The sequence below is a fragment of the Adiantum capillus-veneris genome, chromosome 30 (genome assembly GCF_014529385.1).
Source record: "Adiantum capillus-veneris isolate H3 chromosome 30, ASM1452938v2, whole genome shotgun sequence".
NCBI lineage: Eukaryota > Viridiplantae > Streptophyta > Polypodiopsida > Polypodiales > Pteridaceae > Adiantum > Adiantum capillus-veneris.
The window spans coordinates 33,513,233-33,537,106 of NC_140960.1; the positions used below are offsets into that span (position 1 = coordinate 33,513,233).

Below are 23,874 nucleotides of genomic sequence, written 5' to 3' on the forward strand. Positions count from 1 at the left end.
AAATACCTCAATCCCTTTCACTGTCGCATCAATTCCACGATGCCCACCATATGGTGGAGCATGACTTTTCATCAAAACCTCTAGCCTTAACTGTTTAGTAATGCATAACTTTCCATGCATCATGAGAAAGTCATTCTTAAGCATATAGTGCTCATGATATTGCCCATCAACAAGCTGATCATAGATCCTTGCAAAATCTGAATCTTCAGCATATTGTGTCTTCATTTCGTCTAGTTCACAATGGTACAAAATTGACACTGCTGAAATTTGGGGCTTTCGTGACAACGCATTAGCCACCACATTCTTTTTCCCTTGCACATGCACAATCTGAAAATGGAACATTAACAAGATGTTTGCCCATCGCATGTGTTTCTCATACAACTTCGTTTGTGTGAGAAAATATCGCAAGGTTTAATGATCTGTTAGGACAACAAAATCAGCCCCTAGCAGACAGTGTTTCCAACTGGTGAGAGCATGAATTACAACGAGCAATTCTTTCTCATAAACTTGCAAGTTCCTTTCGGTCTTCAAAAGAATTCTGCTCTCATATGCGACCACTCGGCCATTCTGCATTAGAACTACACCAAGACTCTGGCCACATGCATCACACTGAACCACAAAAGGTTTCGAAAGATCTGGCAAAATGATTACCGGATCTGAAGTCAGCTTCTCTTTCAAGTGTTTGAAAGTACCTCCTTTCCCTTGCAATGCATGGAGTGGAGAAGCAATCTCAACAAAATTTCAGATGACCCTTCTGTAGTAGGAACATAAGCCTAGAAAGCTTCAAATGTCATGTACGTTCAAGTCTGGCCATGACTTAATTGCTTCCACGTTGGTGGGATCCATGCGTACCCCATCCTTTGAAACAATGTGCCCAAAGTGAATCTCTTCCAAAAAGAATTCACTCTTCTTCGCATTAATGAGTGGCCTGTTCTTGCGTAACTCATTGCAAAACGCGGTCAAGTTATCCCTATGCTCTTCTTTAGACTTTAATCATGTCATCAAAGAAGGTACCCACGTAGTTTCTATGTGGTCTAAATATTCTGTCCATCGTTCTATTGAACGTGGTGGCAGGACCATTTGTGAGACCGAATGGCATGACAAGAAACTCATGGAGACCAAATGTTGTCCTGAACGCAGTCTTATGGACATCTTCTGGCCTAATGCGTATTTGGCGGTACCACTCTTTAGGTTTAACCTTGTAAACAGTGACGCTCCCTCAAGCTGATAAGAACAACATCTATCCTTGGTATGGGGAACATGTTCTTGATGGTATTCTTATTCAAGGCGCGATAGTCAATGCACATACGCCATGAACCATCCTTCTTCTGCACTAGGAGTACAGGCAAACAAAAAGGGGATGAACTGGGCTGAATCAGCCCCTTCTCTAAATGCTCAGTGACCTGACTCATAATCTCTTTTTGTTGGGCTGCACTAACCCTGTACGGTGGTCTATTCGGTGGACTAGAACCTGGCACAAGATCTATGGTATGATCCTCAGGTCTCTCAGGAGGTAACTCCCCTGGCAAATAGTTTGAAAAACAATAACTGAAACCGCTCAGAAAAATTGACCTGTCTTTATCTAAGGTAGACTAGATACAACTTCAGGTACTTTGGCAAAGATCAAGTATGCAGAAAGATAATTCTTTATTACAAATGAAATAGTAGAAGCAAAAACAATTGGAACAAAATCGCCTTTAAGCTTAACATCAAGGACATGAGTCTTTCCTCTATGTACAAGGGTAATCTCTTTCTAATCTAAGGTAGACAAACTAGATACAACTTCAGGTACTTCTCTAAACGCTCAGTGACCTGACTCATAATCTCTTTTTGTTGGGTTGCACTAACCCTGTACGGTGGTCTATTCGGTGGACTAGAACCTGGCACAAGATCTATGGTATGATCCTCAGGTCTCTCAGGAGGTAACTCCCCTGGAAAATAGTTTGAAAAACAATCACTGAAACCGCTCAGAAAAATTGACCTGTCTTTATCTAAGGTAGACAAACTAGATACAACTTCAGGTACTTTGGCAAAGATCAAGTATGCAAAAAAATGATTGTTTATTACAAATGAAATAGTAGAAGCAAAAACAACTGGAACAGACTCGCCTTTAAGCTTAACATCAAGGACATGAGTCTTTCCTCTATGTACAAGGGTAATCTTTTTGTTGTAAGTATCCACCATATCATGCAACCTGTAACACCATGGGATACCTAATAATACATCACAGCCCTCACAGCCCTCAAGCGGCACAATATGAAATTCTTCTGCATCCACACAACTCTGAATATGTAGACGAAGCTTCCCCAAAATGGGAGGAATAGGCTTTGAATGGCTTGGGTATGCCAAACCTGCTTCACCTATCATTCCCATCTCCTCTGCACAAATGCACAACTTTCATGCCAATTCTGGTGATATGAAATTTGCACGGGCTCCTAGATCAAAGAAAACCAACATTGTCTGGTGTCTAACTTTGCCCCAAGCTCTGCACAGTTTTATGGCATCTATGTTTCGCTGGTCACCAACCAAATCTAGGACAAGTCCTGTGCTAGGCTTTGGCTTCTTCCCTTTATGCTCAGACCTGTCATCCTTATCCTGTGACTTCTTCTGTGGGCATTCATTAGCAAAATGTCCCTCCTCTTCACAAATGTAGTATTTCTTGGCCTCCCTTAGAGCTTTCCTTTCTTTAAAAGATTTGCATGAAAAAAGGCTTTTCTGTCCTTGTCCTCACCCAAAAGAAGATTTAGACTGCTTCTTGGACGTGTCAGCTTCATCACTGGAGGGTTTCTTTGTGGGAGGCACAAAAGGCTTTGCTACAGCATTACCCTTAGCTGAAAACTGTTTACACTCGGACCCTTTCTTGTGGCTATTAAATCCATCGGAATCTCCCTTTGACAGATTGCTGGCCACTCTTGCATTCTCAATCAACTGCAACATATTCATGACAGTAGTCTTTGTGCAGTAGTCCTTAATATTCTTGGGCAATCCGCAACAGTACTTCTCAATATGTTTTGACAATGGCACATTCCTATAGGAGGAACTGGCAACACTGCGGCCCAAAACCGTTTATTGTACTCTTCCAGATTCGCACACTCTTCAGCATTCAACTCATGCCATTCTGTCATCACATCTACTTCATAAGTGTTTGTAAGCCATGCAGGTGCAAAAAGCTCTTTGAATTGGACCCACGTTGTTGGGGCTTGACCCTGATTCAACAATGCGGTCCACCATTGAAAAGCATTCCCTTTCAAGAAAGTGGCATCCTTGCATATCTACGAAGACTCTGTGAAGTTTCCTCCAGCATAAGCTGTAAGGTGCAGCGGAATGAATGTTGTATTTTCTCAAGATTAGTGATCTTTATTGCTCAAGGTTCCTTTTAGTTCTTAGGGAAAGAGAGAGCTTTCCGTCTTATGGAGAGTGCTATGATCACGAACAAAGTGAGTGGATATGGTGCGCGCAAGTGAATGAGACTGAGAGAAGGAGAGAGAAGAGATACGATACCCGAGAGGTTGTAAAACCCTCCTCCGAAGGCCCCACTCTCGTCCGCAAGAGTGGTCTACTTTGATTGCACATAGGTGTACAATGCGAATGCAATGGATTGATGCAATGGGACTATGGCGATGACGATGACGGCTAAGGCTGAAATCTGTGATCTTCTAGGGCTGAATTCGGGGTTGTCTTCGTGGCTGAAAATGACTGTTTTTGTTGATGGTTCTTGCTGAAAATCGGTGGATCTTTGCAATGCTTGAAGGGTTTGCTTTGCTTCTTGTCAAATGCTGAAATGCTAGGTATCTGCTGCTGGTTTGGGCAGAAACTCAAAAATGCTGACCTGCTGGTTTTCTCTTGCCAAAAACGCTAGTCTTTATGCTCCAAAAAACGCTGATCTGCTGCAGTCCTAGCGTTAGTAAAAACGCTGATCTGGGGCAGATCGTGGTGATAAAAAACGCTAGGGAAGGGGCTGATCTGCAGGGGAAACAAGCGCCAGAAGGGGGGACTTGATGGCGAGGATCTGCTGTGAGTGAAAACGCCAAGGGGATGGTGAGAGGTATGGCGAGGGTCTACTGCTGAGGGGGGGTACTGCTGAGAAGTTGCCTGTTGAGCGGGAAGCTGCTGCTGCCTCTTCTGCCAGAAAGTGCTAACTTGGGTTTGCTTATATATTAACGTAGCAAAATTGCCCTACCTACTTTTGTTGGAAAGTCACTTAAAAATAATAAGTGAAAATAACCAAAAATAGGAAAATAGGCTAAATGCACTGGAAAATTCCCCTAACTGATGCTAATGGATTTTGATGGGAATTCCGATGATCATGCTGTGTGCAACCGGAGGATATGCATCTATGCTAAGTGACTGGGCATGCACGGTCTACGAATATACTCACAAAAGTGCCAGATCACTGCTAATCTAGACTTGACTGAACTGATTGAACCCTGTTGTGGTGTAGCTTGTCCACGGACACATAGGGTTGGGATGTGTCACGTGACATAAGCTGCATCAAACTGTTGTATGAAGGTCAAAGCCTTCAATTGATCCTTTGTTCCCCTGAAAGTTTCAACTTCACTACCTGCCCACCTGCCTTGTAATCCTTAGGTTGACTCAAAGGAGTCGACTGATCATAAGCAGGTGCCCTTAGGTGGTGCCCCATGATTGTTCATTCAAGCACTCACAACACCTGTTTTACTTGTCATATCTGCATTCTGGGCATATGGCTGCAAAAAAACCGCCATACCAAACTATATTCCAGGCAGTCGAAATTGACCATAGGCACCCTGAAAACCTAGTTGGAGACCTATGTTCTCAAACATAGGGTTACCCATGCCTGTTTGCATTGTCCCAAATACGTTCCCTGGCATATAACCTGTGGAAGGTCCAGCCATAGCTCGAAACACTGAACCACCTCCAAAATAACCAGGATATGTAGTAGGTAGCGGAAGGGTCTGACGCATAGCCTGCTCATTACTTCCTTGACCATTCACAAACGGTTCCTGTCCAGTCAATCACAATAAAGCAATCGGTCTCACAATAATTATTAGAGACCTCGGTCAAGTTCTTTCTATTACATTGCAATTTGATAAGAGGGGAAAAGTGGTTACACCATGGGATAGCCACTATAGAGGAGAACGTGGTCATTCAAACAATCCTTCCATTTCATCCAATCCTTCTTCGTGGCATAATTCTTTTGTTGATGTCAATAATCCTTTGATTTTGTTTCATAATGCAATTGGCTCTGTGGAATGTTCAGGCCATTTGTCCTTGACACGAACAATGTGAATTCTAGGAGACACTCTCGAGATCAACTTGGGATGTTTTATATGGTACACAAGATTCATAGTGAAGCAGGAGTTTGTTTTCATCATAAAGGCTATGTAACTTTCTATTCTGGCAAGCAAGGATCTCAGTCTAGTGTTATGTTTGCAACTAGTTCAAAATGATATAAATGGTGGATGCTACATTATCTTAGAAATTGAGTATTAAGAGGAGCTTCTTTGGCTTGTCAGGCTATATGCACCTAATGTTGGCCATGAAGAGTCTATTCTATGGGCTTCTCTCGCTAATATATTGTCTTTGAAAAGGCCAAGGACTGTTATGGGAGACTTTAATGTATGTACTCAATCTTTGCAATCTTCTTCACCACATGCATTGATAGACACATTTAAGCGTAGGGTGTTGTCAACCTTGCAGTGCTCTAAGCTTAAGCAAGAGCTATGGTTATGGTTACATCCTAATGACCCAAGTTATATATTCCAATCCGCCCAATAGGGCATTACATGGAGCCATTGGATATGATGTCTGTTATGCATGATGATGGTTTCTTGTCTGAGGTTTTGACGATGACCATGAAACGCCAACATGTTCTCTTGGACCACTTTCCCGTGGTGTTTCTAATGTTGGAGCAACTTGTGGATATGTTCAAATCATTGCAAATAAAGTTCATTAGGTCCTTTTTGAAGCACTCGGTGTTCAAGGTTATATCGCTTAGCTCATTGCCAACTTTATAGCCGTATTGCCCTCTTTTGCTCTTTAAGCTTGGGACGTATTTGTCGCCAATGAGTAGAGGGTATTGCTAAATTGACTACTTTTTTCTTATTTTTTGGGTAATTTCAATTTGACGAAATTAGGATACTTGAATTTGTGCACTTGTGAACTGTTAAGTTAGGAGCTGTAGATCTACAAGAACTAAGAAAGCCATCAAGAACAGATATTTCTAATTCGTCATAGGATGAGTGACATAAAGCATCGCAAAGAAGTTGGTCAATAAAAGAGACCAAGTAATGGGTATTCCCAATGCATCACACGATGGGTGACAAGAGCATCAGTTAGGGAATATTCCATTGGTCTAAGGAGGAAATCCGAACTAAGTAAGAGTTACGTGTAAGATGCACGCACATGAATGAAGATGGGTTCTCAGAAGCTTTGAAGAAATGCATATGCAGGTTGCTTTTTGAGAGTTACGTGTAAGATGCACGCACATGAATGAAGATGGGTTCTCAGAAGCTTTGAAGAAATGCATATGCAGGTTGCTTTTTGAGTGCTTTCCAGGAAAGCAGATGCTTTCCCGTAAAGCAGTCTATGTCTACATCGCATTTGTGCATGAGATTGCATCCACGACACCTGGGATATGTTTGTGTAAGCATTGTTTTCAGCTCATAAGTTTTTATTGAGTTTTGAATAGGTTCAAATCATTTTTAAAATTGTCCGGCCGCCCACTTAATAAGCGGGCAGCCAACTCACAAAATAGCAGCAAAATCTGTGGGATCGACCTCTCTCTTCCCTTTCTTGGCGCACACTCCAAGACAGCCAGCAGCTCTCTATTTTCAGTCCCCCTGCCCTCTAATCCTCTGGGCTCATGGAGTCTAATAAAACAGAGCTAGCACCCCCACTTCAATCATCTGCAGACCCAGATACCAAGCGCCCTGTTCGAGAAGACACTTTGGAGATTCTACTACGACAACACCGCAAGTTCACTCGACGAGTTTGCGATTGGAGGTTGCTTTCTCTGCCGGGAGCAACAAGTGATGATTTGTATATGATTTCTACTAGTGTTTGTTGTTGTGTTCATGTTTTGCAAGTATTCTACCTTGGAGAAAGGAGCAAGGAGGCTTCGGCCTACGCTAGAGGGATTCCGGAGACCTAATCCGAGACTGTTTGTAGAGCTCCCATGATTTGAAAGCAAACTGGAAGATATTTGAGTAGAGAGCTAGTCTCTCGAGTTCCCGAATGGGAAGGAAACTACCATCGAGTCTGAGATCTAGAGCAGAGGGGTTCACTTGGGTTCTTGTGCTTCTAAAAGATTCTCCCTTTTAATAAAGATTCTCTTTAAGGGGGGGACGGCCCATCTTCGGGTCCCCAATACTGTGTCGATCTTCTTCCTTCTCTTTCTTGGTCAAATTCTATTCATTTTCAGGTTTCTTTCAGCACTCTAAAGGGATGTGAGCAAAGCAGCGCTCCGCGCTCGCAGCTGCCGAAAACCCCCCCCCCCGCCCCGCTGCCCGCCCCCGCCCCCGCCTGCCCTTGCGCACGGCAGCCCAGCCTCCCCCCCCCCCGCTGCCCCCCGCCCCCGCCTGCCCTTGTGCACGGCAGCCGAGCACAACCCCCCCCCCGGCCCGCCCACGCGCGTCCCGCACACTGCCCGCCTTATTCTTTCTTCCCCCCCCCCCAACCTTCTTCTCCCCGAAGCCTCCTGCACCTGGCTCTGGCAACACTGTTTCTTTGGACAGTGCTCGGCGCGCTCGGCTGCAGAGTCGCTTCACTGTCCGCTTCTTCGACACAGCAGTAGACACAGATGGAGGCTCCAGAGGGACTCGTCCGCGCTCAGCTGCAGAGTCGCTTCACCGCCCGCTTCTTCGACACAGTAGTAGACACAGATCGATGCTCCGCCACAGAGGGACTCGTCCGAAGCCCCCTCGCCCGACCCCGCTGAGCCCACCATTCGACTTGCTCTTTTGCCGACAGAGCAAGCGAGCCTAGCCGCAAAGGTAGAGCGACTTCTGTCATCTGCAAGACTCTCGGCACCCGACCAAGCAGAGGAGAGCTACGTGACCTTCTCCAAGCCCGCCTTCTCGCAGAGGTGGGCAAGATCTTGGACGTACAGATACTCGGACGAGGTTACTACCAGATCGAGTTTGAGACCTCCCAGATGGCGTCCAAGGTCATCGCCATGAGTCCATTGACCATCCGAGCAGCACGAGCCCACTTTCGACAGTGGAGACATGGTTTCGACCCTGCTTCGGATGTTCTAGTAGAGGAGGCAGACATCCCCATCTCCGTCTGCTTTCCGGGTTTGCGGAGGGAGTACTTACCACTTTTGTCCAGGATCGGCTCAGCCATTGGGACTGTCTTGGAGACACCTCGCACGGCAGCCTCAGTAGCTGCCAAGGCGGCTGGCATTCCCTCAGTTCGCGTTTTGGTCAGAGACACTCACACGCTCCCGAAGGTTATTCTTTTGCCTCGGGTAAGTGGGGGTTGGTTTAGACAAGTGTGGAGTATTCGGGCCTCCTGAACCAGTGCTTCATCTGTCGGCAGATGGGCCATCTAGCGAAGGCTTTTCCACGGAGGAGGCCTCGACCTACACCACAGCCTCAGCCCCAGCCTGCAAGGGCTAGCCAACAAACAAAGACAGAGACAGCGCACACATGCAGAGCCACCCTCTGAGCCTGGGGCTCCAGCAACGGCGGAGGGATGGCAGCAGGTCCGTGGTCGACGACGACAGGGGCCACAGCGACAGCCTGGCACTTAGAGTGGTCTTCAAGCGCCTACTCAGCAGCAGTGGGTTCCAACAGGGAACCGGTTTGGTCCTCTTGAGCAGGATGAGGTCCTTGCTCCAGCCCCCACCCCAGCTTCACCCTCGAAAACCCCTCCCCCTCCAGAGTTCCCCCTCTCTTCCTCATCCTCCCCCCCGCCTCTTCCTCCCGCCCCTCTACCTCTACCGCTCCCCCCCGCCCCTCTTCTCTACCGCTCCCGTTTCAGCTGCCAAGAGATCTCCTAGCAGGGCCTTCTCCAGCTGCTAGGAGATCTCTTGGCAGCGCCTTTGCCACGAGTTGCTTGGCGAGAGAGGGACAGCCTTTCTTGCGACCCCCTCTACAGGTGCAAACGTCCCCCCTTGCGGATATCCCTCGAGGTCTGACGAGCATTGACATCCGGCGTCGATGGGATTTCTTCGACTACGACTTCACTCGTTTTCTCGGCGACCCTTCAGCAGACCATGAGGAAGCCTGCTTCAGGGTCCATGTTCTGTTCCTTGCAACTACGGGGACAGAGGCCTTGGACTCAGCAATTGGCTTCTCCTTTCCCCTCTGCGACAAGGACCAGACAGAGTGGACTCTCGACTCAGTGTTGGGATGGTTGCTCACACATGTCCTAGAGTTCTCTCACCACATGGGAGAATTAGGAGTTACAGACATGCTTCAGACTCTGTGGCCATTGGCCAAGTTTGCGGTGACACCTCCAGATTCAGCAGGATGTAGAGACATTGTGGTTTACTTCTTTGCCGATACACAATGCTTGCCATGCTATGTATACATTCATGAGGACTCCTGGACAGAGGAGGTTGCTTTACGTACGGCTCGCTCTGCTTGGGCTTGGGCCAAGCACTCGATGAAGTCACGCCTATCTAGAGGACGTTCGGATGCGGATTACTCCCCATCCAAGCCAACCTCGAAGATAGCCCATCTAGCTGCTGCAGCAGCATCTGTTCTCTCGCGCTCCTCATGAGGATCGTCTCATGGAACGTGCAGGGACTAGGTGGGCCCCAGCTTCAGCGCTGCCTTGTGGGAGGAGAGATTGATCTCCTTATGCTTCAGGAGCACCATCTGTGTGAGAGCCGCATTAGACGTTGTAGTCAGCTCTTGTGTGGACGATATGATACTTTTTGGTCAGCTGCTTTTGGACCTAGAGGCATCCAGGGTGGGGTATGTGACTATTGCGGACTCTTTGCAGCAGGCCATTGTGGGCAGAGGGATTATTGTGCCGGGCAGGGCTCAATGGATTACTATGCAGGTTCGGGGTTGCCTAGTGGGCTTCCTGAACATCTATGCACCCAATGTGGCCAGTGCTCGAGCACAGTTTTGGTCACAGATAGTTGAGTCTCTGCCGTAGGTAGAATACTGGTGCATAGGAGGGGACTTCAACATGTTGGAGGACCCTTCTGACAGGAGTGGTGGTAGCCATGCTACTGTGCATGGAGTTGAGCTGGCAGCTTGGGAGAGGTTTTGTATGACTCTGAGGGTCTCAGATGTTTGGCAGAACTCTGGTTTTGTGAGGCCCCAAGACAGCCTTGCCTTCTCTCATACGAACCGCAGAGTGGGAGTAGTGAATCTATCGCAGATAAATCGCTTCTACACTAGTGACCATTTCAGTGACTTGGGAGCGACATTGGGCATTCTGGCAAGGACTTCCTTCTCGAACCATGTACCAGTGATCCTAACAGTGGCAGATTGGCAGAGGAGTGGTGGAGCACGATGCTTCGCATCCCAGAGAGGGTCTTGTTGGACTCAACACTCAGAGAGCGGGTAGAGGCTCTCTGGACAGAGAGCTTAGACAGGCAAGATTCTCCTGCTGACATAGTGGCCTCAAGCCTAGCTCAGATTAGCCATTTTTTTCTCCAGGAGTCTCTGGCTCGTCGGGCTGCAGCGAGAGAGGAGGAGCATCGTCTCGGACGGGGCATTGCTTCGCTACAAAGGATGCAGGAGCAGCATCCAGACAGTCCTTGGTTGGAGGAGCAACTACAGCAGGCTCATAAGGAGCTTGTTAGCACAGAGGAGAGGCGACCTGAGTTTGCTTTCCACCGATAGGCAGCTCAGTGGACCTAGGTGGGCGACAGAGTGACGGGTGCTTTCTTTGAGACTGTGGGACCTCGGCATTCGCATGCCAAGGTCAGTCAGTTGAGGAGGCCCAACAAGTCAGTTGCCTGTGAGCCCGAGGATATGCATGCAGTTGCTACTGACTTCTACCGTGAGTTCATGTCTGTTGAGCCCCAGTCAGAGCGGCAGGATGCATGCAGGGAGCAGGTTTGGGCACAAATGCCTTGTCTTGTGACTGAGGAGATGCGTCAGAGGCTAGAGATGCCACTTCAGCTTGAGGAGCTGCACACAGCTCTAAGGGCCCTCTCCCGTGGTAGCTGTCTAGGTGAGGATGGGTTGACTCCCAGCTTTTTCTTGGAGTACTGGGACCTGCTTGGCCCAGATCTCTGTAGTGCTTTTCAATACATTTTGCACACAGGAGTGATGCCTGACAGCATGAGTGAGGGCCTGATCTACCTCATTCCCAAGGAGGGTGGCTCCTTGGATGAGATTCGACAGTGGCGCCCCATCACCATCCTCAACTCAGCCTACAAAACTCTTGGCAAGGCTCTAAGTTTGAGGATTCAGCCACTTTTAGAGAGCCTTATACATGGGAGTCAGACAGGTTTTGTCAAGGAACGCAATATCCTTGACAACATCTTTACTTTTTGGGAGACTTCTGCCCTGGCACGGCTCCGTGGTGAGGACCTAGTGATTCTTCTTCTCGATTTTGAGAAGGCATACGACAGAGTTGATTGGGACTTTCTAGAGGGCACTCTACGCATGATGGGCTTCTCAGATGCTTGGATCATAGGGGTGTCAGCTTTGTACAGACAGGCTCACAGTCAGATACTTTTGGCGGGAGGTAGAGGTGATCGCTTCATGCTCATACGTTCGGTCAGACAAGGGTGTCCTCTTGCCCCCTTCCTCTTTCTGTTCTATGCGGAGGCGATGAGCAGGTTTTTGGTGTCGCAGCAGGTTGGTCTACGGGGCTTAGCACTCCCTATTCGGGGAGATGAGCTTCTGGACGCTAAGTTTGCCGACGACTCAGCCTTGTACTTAGATGGCCAAGAGGCCAACCTTCACAGATGTGAGGAGGCTCTGGAGACCTTCTGTTGTGCATCGGGCGCACTGATCAACTGGAGAAAGACAGTGGCTTTCTCGGTTGGTAGTGCTCCTGTACCCGATTGGATGCCAGGAGACGGTTTTAGGTGGATTCCCCCAGGGACTACAGTTCGGTACTTGGGTAGTCAGGTTGGTTTGGACTTGTCTCCCGAGCAGCAGATTGCTCCCCTTCTCCTGTCTATCAAGAGAAAGTTTTTACATTGGAGGTTAGCACAACTTTCTTTGGCTGGCAAAGTAGTAGTGGCCAACCAGGTGTTGTTGGCGACTATGTGGTACATCACTTCTTGCTGGATCTTCTCGAGTTCTTGTATCAGCCACGTAGAGAGGCTGATCAGGAACTTCCTTTGGTTAGGACGTGACACTCAGATAGCCCGAGCCAAAGTGGCTTGGCAGGTCATCACTCTTCCTTGTTCACAGGGAGGGCTTAGGGATCATTGACCCAGCACAGCACAGCAGAGCCCTTCTTGGGAAGTTCATCGTCAGAGGACTTCTTCCAGGTGAGGAGCCCTGGAAGGAGTTCTTGCTACAGCGGCTTCGTGCTAGGGTGCCTCAAGCAGGAGGCCCCTGGCAACCTTTGACCAGATGGATTTTCACAGAGATGAGCAGAGTTGGTTTGAGCAAGAGACTGGAGGACCACTTCGTTGTGAGTCTGCTTCGCTCTTGGGAGCTCTTGCTGCGAGGCTTGGAGCATAGACACCCTACTTGCACGGAGGAGCGCCTACGGCAGCCCCTTGTCTGGAACCCCATGGTTAGCACTCAGAGAGGCCACTTGGTTGGTAGTCGGCCTCATGTTTCCTGGGGTCCCATGGCAGCGGGTCCAGCGCGCTCTTTAGGTGACTGGTTAGAGTTCACAGGCTTGTCAGAGGAGGTGCAGGGTTTCCAGCTACAGGGCATGAGAGGGGTGCAGAGCATGTGCCAGGACATCTCAGAGGCACTTCCAGTTGAGTGGCTCACGCCTCTCGAGCCAGTAGCACCCAGGTGGATGGGAGCCTTCACACGACTGGAGGTTCTCATCTCTGTCAAGGCCTGCTCAGAGATTGTTCCCTCCCTCTTCTTCAAGCTTCAGGGTAGGGGACGCCTATAGCGAGTTGTAGTGGAGGCCCCGCAGGTGGCAGAGTGCTGTTTTCAAAGGATCCGAGTAGTGGGCATCTGTGGGAGGACTTGTGTCATAGATCCTGACCCAACAGCTCTTGAGACTGGACACTGGAGGCTGTGGGCTTGGGAGTGTTGTCCACTGGCATGAGTACAGTGGGATCCTGGCGAGTGGTTCTGGAGGGACCCCTTCTCTTTTGCAGACCACCCAAGAGTCCCTTTCTTTCAGTACACTGTTCGACTGGGACGTATACTAGCAGCACAGAGAGAGGCCCGCCCCGCTGCAGCACCTCATTGGCAGGAGGAGGGTCTCACAGTTGAGTTCTTGGCAGCCTTCTGGGAGAGGTTGTGGGACTCGAGACAGCCAAGGCGAGTCACCTTGTTTCAGTGGCTGGTCGCACACAAAGCTACAGCAGTTGGGAGCTGTCTAGTGCATAGTGGTCTCTTGGCCGCATGTGCAGCTTGTGACCATCTTGTGGAGAGTCAGTGTCACTGTCTTTGGGACTGTCCCTCGGCCCAGCAGGTGTGGCTACGAGTTCTTCGGCTGATGCCTGCTCTCTCCACGGCTCGATAGTACACTTGGGGAGCAGCGGCTTGGTCCACCCTCACGGGCCCGGCACTTCAGTTTGAGCTATCTTCCACCAGCAGGATGATAGTGATGCAAGAGGGGCGACCTACACTCCAGCCTACTACAGAGCTTACTCCACAAGAGTGGTGCAGTGAGAGAGAGGAGTGTTGGGAGCTCATCAGTGGCCTGACACTCTGGTTCATCTGGCAGGCCCATTGCTTCCGCATCTATGAGGCTCACCATGTGCCACCAGCAGAGACTGTTCACGATTTTTGGCTAGAGCTGATCCATACTCTCAGAGGACAGCTTGAGGGACTACCGGGCAGCTCCGACCGCATGCGGGAGCGCAGAGAGGCTTTCCTTCGACTCTAACGTCCTAAGCCTTTTTACACCATGGTCCAGGGAGTACTCCAAAGGCATTACCGACCACCTGTGTGGCTTTTCCCTCCCCCCATTTCTTGATTTAGCCCCATTGTACATATGCTGGTTTTTTCATTGGGAGAGTCTCCCATCATGGTTGTTGTAGCCCTCTCTTGAAGAGGTGGTTGTAGCCCTATGGGCAGTTCCAGTAACTAATAGAAGGATCTTTTTCTCGGAAAAAAAAAAATTATATTCATTTTCAGCCTACTAATTGTTCATGTGCGCTCCCGTTTGCAACACAAGGCGGCACGGCAATATAGTGTTCATAATGCATGAGCTGTCAACAATTGATGCTGTTAGTGGCCCTACTAGATGCTACTCTTGACCAGCTTGTTGTATATACTCCCCCCCCCCCCCCCCCCCCCCCCCCCCCCCCCCGTCCCCCAGTGGCCCCCAAAACTCCATTTTATAATGAGAATAACCATGCCTGATAACTACGACAAACTAATCACCTGCATAAAAAATTCAAAACATCGGACAAAAGTCACCAGTCAACTCCACTCTACACTCGAAAAACGATCAAAAGTAATTGACAGTTTATCACCTAAAATGCGTCCATCAAGCACAACTGATGCATGTCTATTGATATCACGCAGCAAGGTCCTCTTTATTTGTGTCACATCATCTGTGATTCTTTCCTTGCTTCCATCTCGGAAAATTCCATGGCCCTGTTCCACAAGGCATATTCACGATTGAAGGTTAACCAATACCAGAAACGAGTTGCTGCACATCAATTCTTTACATTCATTGAAAGGGCTGATAGTACTATGCGAAAAGGGGGGGAGAAAGTCCGCGGGGGGGGGGGGGGGGGGGGGGGGGGGGGGGGGGGGGGGGGGGGGGGGGGGTCTTAAATATGGGCCATCTACCCTTTTGCTCTGTTACAAGCAAGATCTATCTCTTTTAGAAAATTTTCCACTCTTTCAAGTTTTTGTAAGATATAAGAGAACTTAGTAAATGCAAAAATATTACAAGCTCATGTACTATCAAACATTTCAAGAAATTGGGTAATCAAAACAAAATGTTCTATCAGAAACAATCCTGATTTTCTGCCTTCAATGCATGTCAAGTTGCCCCGGTTTAGGCTTTACCAAAATGACTAGGCCCTCTCTATCTTCACCCTATGACTTAGCCCAGATAACTGGTAGAGGTCATCACCATAAACACCTTGACTTCTCTTCTTAGATTTAACTGAATGTCAAGTGCATAAAAAAAGATTGGCTTGTATTTATCTCTTGATTGGCGTGCAAAAGAACTTCAAAGAGCTCCTACAAATGTGAGTTGACATAAAATCAAAGAAGTCAGCTACTTCAAGCAGGTGCCATCATGGGACTCGACAACATACAGGTAAGGACAAGTAATCATCCGCTTCGTCAGCAGTCATGTCAACGGTTGGATCTACTTTTCTAATCTGGCAGAAATAATCAAATTATCAGGTTGATAGAACCAGAATCAAAACACAAAAAGCCTTAATAATTACTGTTATAAGCTTACTTTCTTTCTCGATTCACTAGCAATTATATCATCATCTTTGAGAAACATAGCCAAATGTTCATCCTCATCCGCTTCTGCGGCAACTGATGCAGCATTCTGAGTTCTGTGTATGAGGTCTGCTCGGCAATATTTTGTCCAAAACTCCACTTCTGTCATCTGAGTAGCAACAAACCACATCAATATCTACCATTCCGTGACAATTGACTTTCTCTTTTTGGGGGTAACAAGAAAATTCACTATGCTCATGTTGCAAAAAATCAAACGTAGTTTTTGAAATATGTCCACCTTAAAAATCCTTTGGCCATACTTGCTAATCACATACTAAGCTTGTGGCAAACAATTTTGAAGCTCCACATCCCATATTCTATTTACCCAAAACCCAAAACAAGTTCACACAGGTGAAGTTCTTTCTCATTTGTATATCGAAGTCAACACACTAAGAGAGAACAGTTTTGAGGGACGTACACATCTTTTCCAAAGCTTCAAAACTTGCATATAAATCAACGGATCAAAGAAAAAAGGTTCACAACATGACAAATTACACCATAAAGTCTATGAAAAGCTTATTCAAGTTCAACAGTGCAAGCCAATATTTGAAAGCAACACAACTTACTTACAACACAACTTACTTAAAGCACAAAATTTCTCAATGATATGATCTGCCTAAAGATCTTGTCCTTGGTGCACAAGATAGGCGGAACTTTCTTGCCACCCTCCTCGACTATCTCAAAGTCAACACACTAAGAGAGAACAGTTTTGAGGGACGTACACACTTCAAAAATTGCATATAAATCAACGGATCAAAGAAAAAAGGCTCACAACATGACAAATAACACCATAAAGTCTATGAAAAGCTTATTCACGTTCAACAGTGCAAGCCAATATTTGAAAGCAACACAACTTCCTTAAATCATGAAATTTCTCAATGAAGTGATCTGCCTAAAGATCTTGTCCTTGGTGCACAAGATAGGCGGAACTTTCTTGCCACCCTCCTCGACTATCTCAACGTTTGTTGTGTGAACCTGGTTGTTGTGGGCAAACTCCACCCTTTGCAAATACTCGTCCCATTCAGACTTGTGATTAGAGACATAACACTTCAAAAAGTCTAACACCACTAAACTCGTAATCTCTAATTGCTGATTTGTCTATGCATGAAATGCCAAAGAAAACTTGAGGGTCATACAGAAATTCTCACACAAAGTGCTCCAAAACAAACTAGTCATCCTGGGGTCTTTGTTTGACACAATAGACTCTGCAACCCATGATATCATGTAAATCTGCACTATGTAACTCTGCACAAATGCATACACGTCTAACTTAAGCTGACGCCAATAAAAGTAGCTCTCTATATTTCAATGCTTCTATGCCCAACGTAGGGTGCATTATGGCACGCCCTCACTACCTTTTTCCACAAAGCCCGTGTCACATATAACTTAGTCTTGCTCATCAAGAAACCGTCCTTGAGAGTGTACCCTAAAAGATAGAGTTTGCCGATCACATGTGTCATTGCAACCTCATGTCCTATTGCCACTAAAATCGCATCCAATTATGTGCCCATCTCCTCACGCTTCACTCCCAACTTTGCCGCCATCTCTGGTGAAATGAAGTTGGCCTTGGCACCGTTGTCAAAGAAAGTTGGTGCCTCTTGATCCCTCACTAGCTTTGTAAACTCATCATCATGCTACATCACTTCAAGAAAGAACTTCTCTACTTGGATCACAATAATAGATAGTATTAGCGTTGACCCTAAGAAGCTCAAAAAGGGCATTGTTGGCCCATACTAAAGAGTGTGCACCAAATGAAGTCATTTATTGGCTTGATTGCATTTGAGCACAAATTTATCGAGGATTATTCGATAATTGCTACTCCACTTATGCAACTTTTCAAAGGAGGGGTGAAAGGATCAACGACTTAAAGGTCCACTATTGTATCTGTAGCAGGCTACAGTGTCACTTTCACAGGACACACAGTTAGTACAGTTGGTCTGGTCTGGTTCACACTAGACTGACTCTCTGGGCTAGGCAGTGACACGTGGCAGGGATACGGACGGTGGTCTAGTGGACATCGTGGCCAGGTCACCACCCTCAGTTTGGAGAGAGACGTAGATGGCTGACATTTATGAGCCGTTGGTGGCTCTTTATGGTGGCACATATGAGTAGTAGCTCTTGGGTCATGTTTATCATCTTTTACGTAGTCGTCTAGAGTGAGTCTGTACACAGAGCACGTCTTCACTATCCCAGTACATCTGAGCCTCGACACCACATTGTACCTGAGAGTCCTGGGTTGGAGCTGTTGTGTGCTACCACACCAGAGTCTGTATCAGTTCTTTGAGATAGTCGAGTCATTTGTTGTGGTCTACTGTTGCTGTTGTGTCTCTGTGAGCTCAGTTGTTGTCTATTGTTTCCTGTTTTCAGTCTGTTTTGAGTGAGATTGTCACGCACTTGCACTGAGGAGCACCCACTGTAGAGAGCACGACACACTATCTGTGCTACAGTATCGAAATTGAAAATTCGATGTTCATGATATTTGACAGAATTCCATTCACATGTCATGATGTTCCTAACGTTGGACACCTATACATCCAGTAAACTTTAGCGTAGGTCAAAGAATATTTATAATGGCCAAGGATGCGTTGGAGTTCAAGCATCTCTCTGGATTCGTCCAATGGTCCCATTTTCTCCCACGGACAAGTGTTAGGGAGTGAGGGTTGTTTTGTGGCTGTGCCTGGCCAGTGTGAGGTAATTTTCTCATGTCGGGATGTGTTTAGCCATGTTTAGCCTTGGGTTTTGGCTTGATACCATGGTCATTTGTGCTCCTGCAAGCTGGAAGTATTTTTCCCCAGCCTTGGCACAATTTTCCATTGCTCCCTATGGGCCTCCAGTGCTCTTCCCCATAGTCCTCCTATTCGTTCCCTTTTTCCAGGGTCGTGGGGCTGTAGGAGTGGGTCGAGGAGCTAGCCTTTGGGCCTATATAGGGAGCAAGGGGGCCACCTCATTAATATAGCAATAGAGCCCAGAGGGGGGTACCCTCCCTTGGGTGCCCCAGGGTGGCTTGTAGTAGATGCAGGGCAGTTAGCGTTTTGCTGCAGATCAGCCAGCATTTTGGCTTGAGATCATCCCAGCATTTTTGCTCAGCAGATTAGCCCCAACGTTTTTCATGGGCAGTTGGTGCGTGCTTGGAGACCATCTCTAAGGTGCGGCATTTCCTCAGGGCGGCCTCTTTCATGAGACTATGACAAACACTAACTTTATTTGTTGGTTTCCTTCCCTTGATTTTTATTTAATTTTTGGGACCCTCTTTTTGAAATCACGAATGCCCGGACATTGCATGACCAGTGTGAAGCGGCCGTTGGCCGAGAGTTTCACCGCAAGAGTCAAGGCCAAGGAGCCACGAGATGGTTTGAGCCGATCGGCAATGGAATCCAACTAGTAAAGAGGTGGCTAGACTCAATTAAAGTTATTTAGGCCTCTCAACAGGACTTTATAGGTTGGTGGGTACTAGGAATTAAACAATAAGGAGCAAAATGGACACATGGCAGTAGCAGAGCAACCTGCAGACCAACACACACTCCAAAATCTCCAATCTCAAGAGGGGGCGCCCAAATTTGAGAGGGGGGGCTGATTTTGGGTTATTGTGCTCTATGTGGAGTAGTGGGTGCAGGTGATCGCAGCTTTAAAGGAAAGCTTGCCTTCTCCCTTGTCTCATGTAGCATGATGATATGCTCTTGTGCATCTCTCTCTCCCCTTTGCACATATGGTAATGCCCCACTACTTGGGCTTCTCGGATGACCCTGTATAGTTATGTGGGTTCTATGCATGTTTGCCAAGGCAAGAGCCTTCTAAACAGGAACCGCATTAGCTAATTGCTAATCCCCCACAAGTACGCACAGCTCCATCACCAAGAATTGCAAAAACGGAGAGTTTTCTTATGTGAAAACTCGTCCAAATTTCCGGGGAACTGTCCCATTGTGTGCGAGAGCTCATGAGACACGCATAGACGTGCTTACTCCACTCAAAACCATCCAAAACAAAAAATTATAGCCTGTTGTGTTTATTTGCATGTTTAGGGTTTCGCACCTAAACTACAAGATAACACCAAGGGAGTCTCGAGAAAGCCTTGGGGTGCTTATACAGGGCTTTGGGCACTTGAAAGTGACCAAAACAGCATGCTGAAATTGACCTGCAGCTCACAAGAAAGCTTCTAAAATGCAAGGGAGACCATCCTAGACGTGTGCTTTTGACCTACAGAGGTTTTGGCGTCGTTATGCTGTCGAAATTGGGTCAAAAACCTGCAATTACAGCCCTTCACAGGTTCGCACAGCTTAGTGAGAGTTAGGTGAAAGTGTTTTGATTTGCAATTGAATAAAGAAATACCGAAAGGGGCCCATCTTTGGGGCCTACAAGGTGTCATATTGTCTACTTGGGAGCGCTCTAGCTACAAAGTCATAAATTGTTTTGAAGTAGTGAATTCCACTTACACATTTATTCGTGAAGTTACTTTGTGTCGTAAAGTGTAAGTAAAGTTAATCAATGTATAGATCGGGTGAGAGCCAAAGTTTACCGCCCTTTAGTAACGCTACAGGCCGATTTCAAGGTTACGTCGTCGGGATAGCATCACTTTTTTCTCAAGAAGTGAGCCTTGGTCTGTTTTGGGCGAAGACACAAAGCCACAAGAGCTTGGAATTCCACTATGGCTGACAGGACTAATGACACTAGAGAAGAGGGTTCCTCTTCACACGACAGACTGGCTATTCCTATAGTGAGGTTGACAAAAGTTCACTGCCACCACTATTTGTAATGCGCCAAGCTCAAGAAATAACGATTGGGCAACTAGATGAGGATGTGTTCAGGACACACTTGGCTGTTGATGTGAATGTGTTTACCCAATTGGTGCAGAATCCCAGGTTTATCGGATTTCTGTAACAGACTTGGACACTCCAAGTCGAGAATCTACCACTACACCACAAATAACCACTTCAAACAGTTCACAGTTCACAATTGAATTGACACTGGCCCGGCGGAGTTCCATGCCTAGAGATATTGGCCCCAAAGACTGGCGCCCCTTTCGGTATTTCTTTTTGTATTAATCTGTGTTCAAACTACAAGAGTGCGAGCAAGCGCTAACAGTCAGACTCTGCGTCCAGATGCTCTGAGTCGTGAGAGGCCAACCCGCGTATTTAAAGGTTACAAAGGGATGCTAAAAGCAGAGCCCAAAAGCTGAAAATTAAAAGCCCCAAAAGCTTCAAAAACTGTCCATAAAAAGCTGCCCCTAAAATAAAGCAACTTTTAATTTTCCCTCTCAAGCCCTCTTATGGTATTAAAGCAAGGCTTAAAAGCTTCTTCTCCAATTTGCGTGGAATAAAGCAGGTCCAAAAAGCAGCACCAAATCTGCAAGCAAAAAGCGCCGTAATTCGCAAGCGTCCGTACAGGGCCTGCCACGTCATCCTACCACATCAGCCTGCCATGTCAGTTTTTCGCAAGCTGCAGCCACGCCAGCAATTCCAGCCCACCATGTCGGGACTAGGGGAGGTGTGTGTGTGTGCACTGGGCAGCCACGTCACAGTTTGTGACACATACCCCCCCCCCCCCCCCCCCCCTTGAAAGCATTGTAATCTCCCTCAATTACGCCTACAAAACAAACAAAGGCCATAAACTGCCTTAGCAGACACTGACTGTTAGTACCGACGCACTAGGAACACACATCTAGCACATGTACCAATCGACGGTCACATCACACGACATCACAGGACATCACATGAGAATTCACATTTAACATTCATTCCGATCTTAGACCATGTTTTATCGGCAATGCAATTAGCAATCGCACCTAGATCCACTCAGGACCTCAAAGATGCCCGATTCACTAACCCCTATTGCAACCATGTCTATTCGAGATCATTCAGACCAAAATGCTGCAGTCATTTCGTCTATCAGTTCCTGCACTTAAAAACAAGTCAAGAACAAATCAGTTTCATATTCAGGGATTCCATTTCATGAAGTCATATAGCACAATACTATCAGCTCTCAGTATCCCTGAAGCTCAAAGAGACATCAGTGACTCTAGTATTCTAAAAATCAAGGCATTTGTTGACAAAGGAGCGGAGTAACTCCCCTCTTGTGCAACCCACTGCACCAGATCTCCGGCCAAGCTAAATTCGGGGTTCCATTTGGAGTAGACTATGCTAAACCAAAAGCTTCAAGGTAAAGGTTCACAAGCTGAGGAGTATCTGCTAGGTCCTCCTCCTCCATCCACTTCGCATCCAATGCAGGATAGATCTTGAATTTAACCAAGAACCGCCTTTTTACTTTACCCTTATTCTTTCTGTCCTTATGTGTCAAAATCTGTTCAGGAACAAGGATCTCGTTTTCTTTCACTTCGGGTTGCTCATCAGGCTCCCCGTCTTCAGGCACATCACCTTTAAAAGGTTTCAAAAGACTCACATGAAGTGCATTGTGAATCCTCCTAGTGTGAGCAGTTTCAATAGGAGGGAGACATCGTTGATCTTTTTGGAGATCTGGAAAGCTCCGTAGTATCTCATACTAAGCTTTGGAAAAAGCTTCTCCTTTCCCTTCTTTCTCAGGCGTGCCTTCTCAAAACGTAAGAGCACCCAATTATCCTCCTTCAATTTCAAATCGCGACAATGGCGATCCGCTGCCTTTTTCCGTCTTTCCTGAGATTTCTGCAAAGCCTCGCGGACCTTGGCAAAAGTCGTGTCTAAGTCGCACGTGTACTCATCAGCTTCAAAAAATCTTATTTTTCGTGCTTAGGAAGGGTGGACCCTTCAGAGCACCTTCAATAATCTCAAATGGCGCCTTCCCAGTCGAAGAGTGTATCGTGTTGTTGTAGGCAAATTCCACCAAAGGTAGATACTTTTCCCATTGAGTCTTCTGATCCGAGATATAAGACTTCAATAAATCTAAAACCATTGAATTGGCAATCTCAGATTGCCCGTCAGTCTGCGCGTGGAAAGATAACGAGAACTGCAACCGCGTGCCAATGTTCTCCCAAATTGCCTTCCAAAACAAACTCGTAAATCTAGGGTCCCTGTCGGAGACAATCGTCTCGGGCATGCCATGTAATCTAAAAATCTGGGCCACAAACAGTCTTGCTAAGTGATCCGGCTTGATTGTCTTCTTCACTGGAATTAAATGAGCCTGCTTGCTAAATCTGTCAATAACAGTCCAGATACCATCGTGACCACTCTGTGTTCTTGGGAGATCAAAAATGAAATCCATCGCAATACTTTCCCATGGGCGGTTGGGTATGGACAAAGGCTATAACAATCCCTGTGTTGTATGCCTGTCAAACTTAACCTTCTGGCATATCAAGCAACTACGCACAAACTCGTCCACGTCCTTCTTGAGTCTCGGCCAAAAGAAGTCTCTCTCTACCCCTTTCATGGTGGTAGCAATGCCGCGGTGACCCGTAAACGGTGGACAATGGCATTCAGTCATAACCTTTTCCCTCAACGGCTGTGTAATGCACAACATGGTTTTTCTCATCAAGTAGCCATCCCGAATGAAATATCCCGTTACTATCTCCCCATCCCGTATCCGTGTGAAAACGTCTGCAAAATCTATATCTGTGGCATACTAATTGACCATGTCCTCGAAGCTCCTATGGTCAATCGCGGAAATAGCAAGAACCAACGGCTTCCGAGACAAAGCATCTGCCACCAAATTCTTTTGTCCCTGCACATGGACAATCTGGCAGTGAAATTGTGACAAGATGTTCGCCCACCGTATCTGCTTTTCCAATAGCTGCTTTTGTGACAAGAAGTAGCGTAAACTCTAATGGTTTGTACAGATAGTAAAGTCCACTCCGAGTAGGTAGTGCCGCCACCCAGTAAGAGCATGGATAACTGCCAAAAGCTCTTTCTCATAAATCTGTGCTGTCAGTTTCGGCCTTGAGAACAATCGGCTCTTGTAAGCAATGACATGGCCTTCTTCCATTAAGACCGCACCCAGACTACGACCACAAGCATCACAATATACGTCTAATGACTTTTTCGCAAGTCCGGCAAAGTCAAAACTAGTCCCATAGTCAATTTCTCTTTCAATGTCTGAAAGGCAAGTCACCTCTGTGGGTCCCCACGAGAAAGGGACTCCTTTCTATGTCAAGATATGCAAAGGGGAAGCAACCTCTACAAACTTCCTACTGAACCGCCTGTAGTACGAACAGAATCATAAGAAGCTTCTAACTTCATGGACATTCTTCAAATCGGGCCAATCACGGATAGTCTCTATCTTGGCCGGATCCATCTGCACTCCACTTGCTGACTCAATGTTTCCTAAAAAGTGCATCTTTGGGAGGAAAAATTCACTTTTCTTCCCACTAATCACCAACTTGTGATCTCGTAATGCCTGAAAGACTTGAAGCAGATGATCTCTATGTTCTGCCTCA

General features: G+C 46.9%; 1 protein-coding gene across 1 annotated transcript in view; it reads right to left on the reverse strand.

Annotated features, from left to right (window-relative positions):
• The window catches only part of LOC147417774 (general transcription and DNA repair factor IIH subunit TFB1-1-like), a 122,381-nt gene that overhangs the window by 41,757 nt on the left and 56,750 nt on the right, over positions 1–23,874 (reverse strand). Inside the window, exons 10-12 of the mRNA XM_086506548.1 lie at positions 15,472–15,627; positions 15,323–15,388; positions 14,525–14,648 (exon numbers count right to left, since the gene is read on the reverse strand). Coding sequence (XP_086362674.1) covers positions 14,525–14,648; positions 15,323–15,388; positions 15,472–15,627 — 346 coding nt within the window. The remainder of the gene's footprint in view (positions 1–14,524; positions 14,649–15,322; positions 15,389–15,471; positions 15,628–23,874) is intronic.